The 7,313-nt window shown below is 46.3% G+C and overlaps 1 protein-coding gene across 1 annotated transcript in view; it reads right to left on the reverse strand.

Annotated features, from left to right (window-relative positions):
• Positions 1 to 5,137: 5,137 nt before the first annotated feature.
• MSRB1 (methionine sulfoxide reductase B1) overlaps positions 5,138 to 7,313 on the reverse strand; it is a gene marked incomplete at its 5' end in the record, with an annotated part of 6,037 nt that continues 3,861 nt past the window's right edge. Inside the window, one exon of the mRNA XM_015818255.1 lies at positions 5,138 to 7,109. Within this exon, the coding sequence (XP_015673741.1) occupies positions 7,081 to 7,109 (29 nt within the window). The remainder of the gene's footprint in view (positions 7,110 to 7,313) is intronic.

Below are 7,313 nucleotides of genomic sequence, written 5' to 3' on the forward strand. Positions count from 1 at the left end.
CACGGACCTGGCATTGCACAGCATCAGCCGATGGTCCCGGGCCTGAGGATCTAAGGTCCCTGGAGGTCGAGTAGAGCCCTGAGGATCGGAGCATCCACAAGCTTGTAAGCAGCGTGTGCGTGCTCCCAAAACCCGATATGGTCCTCTGCTCCCGCCATATCTGCCCCTCCCACTGACCGTACCTATCACACCACCCTCCACCAGCTCCCCAGTCTCCTCCCTTACCACTCCGCGCCCCCCAGACAGGACTGGCCTTGGCCTCGGAGAGGACTCCCCTAGTTCCTCTCGGGCCAACCCCGAACCCCCTAAAAATTTAGTAAAACACCCCTCTAAGAAGACCCGTAGTTTTCTTCTTAGTTCCCTCAGTGCTGTCGCTGAATGCCACCTCTCGGGGTTCCAGACCCCTTCATCAAGGCCGACCCTTAGAATGGTATTGGGCCATGCCTGCGCGATGGGGGAGTCGCGCAGGGCCAGCAGTTCCCTCCTCGAATACAGTCCACAGTCGTATCGGAGGTCCATCAGCAAAGTAGGGGAGGGGAGAAAGTCCTTGTGGTGGCAATCTCAAACAGGGCAAGATGGTTTGAGGAAAGGTGGTAAATTCCAGGTCTTTGAACCCCATAAAAGGGGGGAAATAAGCCGCCATCGCGTCAGGCCGCTAGATCGCCACAGCCCCGGGTCGGACCGCCGAGCCGTCACCGCGCTGGGCCACTAGGCCGCCGCTGCGTCGGGCCGGTGAGCCACCGCCGCGTCGGGCCACAGATCATCCTGGCCGCAGATCTTCCTGGCCGTGTCGGGGCGCAGATCTTCCTGGCCGCTAGGCCACCAGGCCGGGCTTCACTAGGCCTCACTAGGCCTCTCCATGCCTGGGCCGCCCTCCGTAGGACATTCAGTACACCAGGCCTTTGGAGAAGGAACTGGCAGGAATTGCAGGAATTGCAGTTAATGGACTTTGTCTTTGACATTTGTGTTTTTACAGTTTGGGTTTTGTATTTAAAAAATTGGTATTTATGGTGTTCAGAGCCTTGCAATAAATGTGGCACAAAATTGAGATGAGATGAGATGAAATGAGATGATGAGATGAGATGAGATTATTCTGGGCCCATGGACTGAAACCCCCACCGCACCTCTTTTTCATACCCTCCTCAAAAATTGCAAGCCTGTCCTTTTCCAGCAGGTTTTAAGATTTGCCAATAGCAGAGGATGGCATAGGAAGCATTTATTTACAACCTTGAAAAACTTCAGAGAAGACAACATCAATATTACTGTTCTTGAACAACACAGAACATAGAACAATAGAAGTGGAAGGGACCTTGGAGGTCTTCTAGTCCAACCCCCTGCTTGAGCAGGCGACCTTATACCCATGGTGGCGAACCTATGGCACGCATGCCACAGGCGGCAGGCAGAGCCATCCCTGTGGGCACACGCGCCATCGCCCTGGAGGGAGGCGGGGTCAGACTGCTCCCTTCCACCTCTCCACATGCGCCTGCGCTCTCAGCTCTCTTTCTCTCTGCACTGAGAGCCAGGGAGCAACTGCAAGAGCTGGGCAGATCCGGGCTGGATAGTGGAGGCAGCTGCCAGCACGAGTCCAGGTAAGCCTCCGGAGTGATTTTTGCAATGCCCCAGAGGCCCAATCCGGGCTCTGGAGGCCTGGAAAAGGCCTCTGTCACCTGGATCAGCCATGGGGGGGGCATGAAATTCCCCACCCGCCACACGGATCGCCCTGCCGCCACCACCTTTCCCCCCAACAGTCGCGCGGATCACGCTGCCGCCATTCCCCCACCATGTGTATCGTGTGCCATCGTCCCCCCACCCGTGCGAATCACACTGCTGCTGCTGTTCCCCCCCACCACACAGATCACACTGCCACCGTTCCCACCCACCCACCCACCGCATTTTCCAGGCCTCCGGCGCCCAGCCATAGGGGGGCAGCGAAATTGCTCTGCAGCCCTAGATCTGGACGGCAGAAGCATTTTCCAGGCCTCCAACGCCCGGATCGGGCCTCTGGAGTGCCATAAAATCGCCCCACGGCCATGGATGTGAGCTCCAGAGGCTTCAAAAATGCTTCTGCCACCCAGATCTAGGGCTGAAGAGCAATTTCACTCCCCCCCCCCATGGCCGTTCTGGGTGGCAGAAGCATTTTTGAAGCCTCTGGAGCTCGCATCCATGGCCGTGGAGCGATTTTAATGCGCTCCAGCAGCCCAATCCGGTTGTCGAAGGCCTGGAAAACGCTTCTGCCACCCAGATCGCCCATGGGGGGGGAAGTGAAATCGCTCTGCAGCCCTAGATCTAGGTGGCAGAAGCATTTTCCAGGCCTCCAAGGCCTGGATCGGGCCGCTTAAGTGGACCAACTGTTTCCTTGGCTTTTTTCTTGTTATTTATATGGAAGAAGCAACTGTAAATTTGCATTCCAACAGCTCCCAGGTGTTTTCACACACACACAAAACAACATAAAAGACTAAATGGAAACAAAGGGATGCCCCTTTGAGCCAACCTGAGTTTTGATTTCTAAAATTTTCACTATTTAAAAAAAGTGCCAGTAATGTCATTTGACAAGCTGCTTCCAAGATACTTGATAAACTGAAGCAACATGTAAGTTATTAGGTGGCCTACAGAGTATCAAGTGGGTCTTATAATCATGGCTATCACTAAGTTAGGCTTAACCTGTTGTGGGAACATGCTCCAGAATGACCAGTGATACTGATTCAGCCAAAAAGTACTAGTCTTTATTCATATGTAAGAAATGGATGCTTTAGATCAGGGGTGTCAAACTCGTAATGTCACATGACGTATCGTGACCCATTGCCGGTTTTGCTATGATGCATCCGGCCGTGGGCCGGCAGTTTGACACCCCTGCTTTAGACTTACAACATTTAAAAACTAAATAGGATGCAAGATATTCAAGACAATCACAAAACTTTGGAACCTGCTATTCAATTGGGAAACAAAATACCTTTGAGGTGCAATGCATTGCTTGCATTAACAATCTCTTTTTTTCTAAGCATTTTACAGTCTTACAAAAAATCTGGGATGCTTTTGAAAACATAAAATGTGAAGGGAGACTCCCAGTGGTAATTAGCAGCAATATCATGGCAAAGGGAAGCAGCAACCCAAACTTCCAACAAATAGGGGTCAGTCCGAAGAGTCCTCTGCATTCTCCTCATTGCCAAACAGATCCCCTCTTCTTTGTCCAAGGGATAGGTGAACACAAAGGCCCAGACAGATCCACACAAAAGAAATGATCTCCCTATTTATTATCAGTGACATATTTTCCAAGCATATTTTTCCTTGTAACTAATTACCAGGAGAGACATTACAGATTGGAGATGAGGTGAATGAAGGTTATCACCTGCCTTTCAACCAGAGACCCACACCTCACACTGCATGTGTTGCTTGTGTCTGGAGTAAAAAAAAACACAATTCAGAAACTATGGCTAAGTATATATTAGTATTTTCCAAAATCCCAGTGTTTTAGGGATTTTGCTGTTTTTCAATAATTTGTGAAAAATAGACAAAACAGTCATACTCTTCAAATTTTATTTACTGTTATCAGCTCCATCTTCAAGAGATTTGCCAAGTCCAGTTAAGGTGGAAAACTTCATGTGTGCTTTTTAAAATCAATATTTTTCCCTCCTGTGTCACATTAACCAGGAACACAAAGTTCAAGAGAACATCACGAGGGGAAAAAAATCACCAAACTTCTGAACAAGATGTCAAGACTTGTGTTTTTCAGTGCAAATGAATTGCAACCTTCATTTGTATTATGACTTCAAAATCTCTTTGGAAACAGAGAAATTCAGTGTTACTTTCAAGATCTTGAGAGATCATTTATAGGTCACAGACACTCATCTCACTTTCCTCTGCTAACATTTTGCATTTTGATATTGATGTCAACCTCCAGCTGAAAAGCCCAACTAAGAAAAACACCAGAGCCATTAATTACTCTAATGTGATCTTTATTGAACAGAATCATTAGGACAGGTTCAAAGTGAAAGCTAGCTCTGAAGAAGTGGCGGGAAGCAGTTAGTTAATAGAACGAATCTCCTCCTCTCCTCTCTTGACAGTTCAGGTCACATTATCCAATACATCTTGCAGTAATTATTAGAGAAGACACTTTAGTTCATCAAAACAAATCTTCGGGTCTCACAATGGTAAGAACACCTATGGATTCAAAGTTCGCCCCATCTTCCTCCCCGCCTGTGTTAGCAAGCTAGAAGCATGCAGCGGTCCTAAAGGTTCATAGCTTGACAATTGAAACCTGGCGTATCCATCAGAGAAGAGACTATAGAGCAAAACCATCCAAGCTATTTTCAGCTTTGAGGAAAAAAGTGCAAATTTGGAGAGTCTTCGGGATTGTAGGAAAATTAATACAGCAGGAGAACCCTTCGACCTACTTCTCACATGTCCAACTGATCTTTTATGGAACAAGAGTCCAAAAGGTCAGCTTATCACAAGACAGGACAGAAAAGTAGCTGGTTGTTTGGCTCTGCCTTTCAAAGCAGAAGCTCCCTCAGTTAGAGCTAAACAAAGTGATTACCCCAGGCTCTATTCAAGGTGGAATCCCTATATCCAGTCCTCAACTAAGCATGTACCTGAATCTAAAGTTCTTGCAAATGTTCTAGACTATTCACATTTGAGTATACTTTAAAAGTTTGCAAACTTTGTTGGACATTATCTGACAGCACATGCAAGAAAAAGAATGTGAAAACATAGGGGCGGGGAGACCCTCTAATTGTCTCACTTCAGCTCTCTGAAAGCTGACTCTTTCCATCAGAGTGAAGCTCAAGTAATGGCCAGAGGTGGATCTTCATAGTTGGATGACCAACAAAGCCCAGGCTTCACCGAACTCCTTCAGAAAGGATATAATCACGAGGCAAGACAAAGAAGTGAGAGCTGTTGATCACTGTAATATTATGCTACTAGCTGTACCTGGCCACGCGTTGCTGTGGCTCAATCTGGTTAAATGGAAAAGAAAGAAAAGAGAAAGTGCACGTTTGTGTCACAGATGTGACATCTATATAATAGTAGGTATATAAAAACACGTGCGTATTCGAATGCAACGTTGTGTCAAAATTTCAAAGCAATCGGTGAAGAACTTTCGGAGATTTAAGATTTTGAACAAACGAACATTTACATTTTTATTTATATAGATTAGCCCTTTGAACAGAGAGGTCACACTGGTTTCTTCTGTTAGCATTCAGAGCCTGCACATGTGATGGGCTGCAGTTTTTGGCTCCAGAGAATGACCACCAGCCAAATGGTATTTTCTTTGGTGCAGGGCTACCAAAGGGCAACTAAATTCTAATTCAGATCCAACTTTGTCACCCATAGTGTGCTCTAGGAATTGTAAGTGACCTCAACAAGTTGCAACCTAGACAAGACCTGCAACCTCTCCTTTCACGTATTTCTCATTCATTGGCAGCTCTCAGAAGTGAGGCTCTCGTTCGCCTTCCTATGACCTCTGTTTCTAATGGTGACGCAAAGGGATTCTGATGCACCTGAGGTGGGCTCACATTGAAGTCAAAAGGACATCCAATTCATCTGTTTCTCAATCAAGTTTAAAAACTTAGTTCATTTTTGCTCTATGAAAACATTAAATGCCAACTAGGTTACTCATTTTCTTTTCCTGAGAGTTCTGTGGGTCTAAAGGTGCCAGGTAGGCGATACTTGCTCCCGGGGGCATTTTCTGGGAGGCTCATATAGATGTTCCTCACCCCTGCTTTCCAAAATGGGTTTACATAGGGCAATTCATACCATGATGCTACACCAGAAAATGCCCCCCAGGATAGACATGGGACACCTATGGGGAAAGTCAGTGACATTATGAGCATCAGCAACATTATGGAAACAATGTGAATTACATAATATGCAGAAGCCACAGTGATGCTTATGCATCAAGACATCATCACAACCTATATGCAGATATTACATACTTCACATCCCCTGTGTAATGTTATTATGATGCTTGTGGCATCCACCAGATGCTAATGTTATGCCAGGGAGTTGGAAAGGCGCCACTTTCACCTTGACAGAAGGATGATTTCAGATGCCAGAGAGTCTTGCTCACAAACAGTGAGAGAGGAGGTCAGTCTGCAGGAAAAGGCAAGTACATTTCTGAGGATGTGTGGAGGGGCAGGAGGAAAGATTTTGGAGTAGCAGCATTTTAGGGTGTTCCATAGTGCATCCTGGACAAGGGACCCAGGAATGCAGACTGTCTGCTGTAGGGAAGAAGGGGCCTTCTGGAGAATCTAAATACAGCCCATTTGTAAATCTTACAACAGCGACGGCAGCTTCTTCTGGCCAGGAGCAGACCATTAAAATTATTACCTTGCTTAACCTCCTGCTGGAGCAGAGTGATGATGGAGGAATGTGCTTAGAGGGAGATGATTGGTGGGATCTGATGCATCACAGAGGTCTTAAGCTCCACCAGAAACACCAACATGCATCTTAAACATTTCCCCAAAAAATTACTCCAGAGGCACCATTGCTTCCTGCCACATTTCTTGTGGGTTTCGCAAGTGGGAGTAGTCTATAAGGGCACACCCCATCTCTCTGATACCATAGTGGCACGAAGGCTAGGAGTTCATTCACTCAGGACCAAGTGAAGAAAGAGGGGCAAATATTGGGTTGCAATTGGTAATAACTCCCCTCTCTCTGGCATAACAAAAGCAGTGGAAGCAGACAGTGAGAAGAAGGGAAGCCGGAAGGCCTAAAACGCCATTGAAAAAGGCTTCTGAAAAATGCCACTGACAGGGGTCTATTCACTTGCAGCCCCCTTTACGCTAGCTCTGGCCTGCTAGCTTAAGCAGAATAACCTGAGCAAGTCCAGTTCACATCTGAATTGGGGGAAAATATTCTGGCATATGCAACTCCTGGAGGAATTCTGGGGTGCGGCTTTCCACACTTGGAGCACTGCCAAGCATCTCATGGCCGGACCAGGTGCTGGTTACTTGGATCTGAATGGAGGAAGAGGAGAAGTCCAGCAAGTTGGTTTCGTTCAGTTTAAGATCACGTTGCAATGGAAGCTTCCCATCCAACACCAAAGGCTCAGAGTGGGGTTTCCCCAAAGTGCTGTCAGCCTGTTTATTTTTCCACGTTCTTCCCAGATTGATCTGGAAAGTAAGAGAAAGAGAGATAGCAACTTTAACAGTTCTCATTCCAAACAGAATTTTACGAGCTGCTTTGCTACAGATAAAATTTGAAGCATTCTTTGGCAGCAAGTCAAAATAGATCCAGTAAACTATAATAATAATAATAATTAATAATAATAATAATAATAATAATAATAATAATAATAATAATAATAATAATAATAA

This window comes from Protobothrops mucrosquamatus, unplaced genomic scaffold (genome assembly GCF_001527695.2).
Source record: "Protobothrops mucrosquamatus isolate PMUCROS unplaced genomic scaffold, P.Mucros_1.0 scaffold708, whole genome shotgun sequence".
Taxonomy (NCBI): domain Eukaryota; kingdom Metazoa; phylum Chordata; class Lepidosauria; order Squamata; family Viperidae; genus Protobothrops; species Protobothrops mucrosquamatus.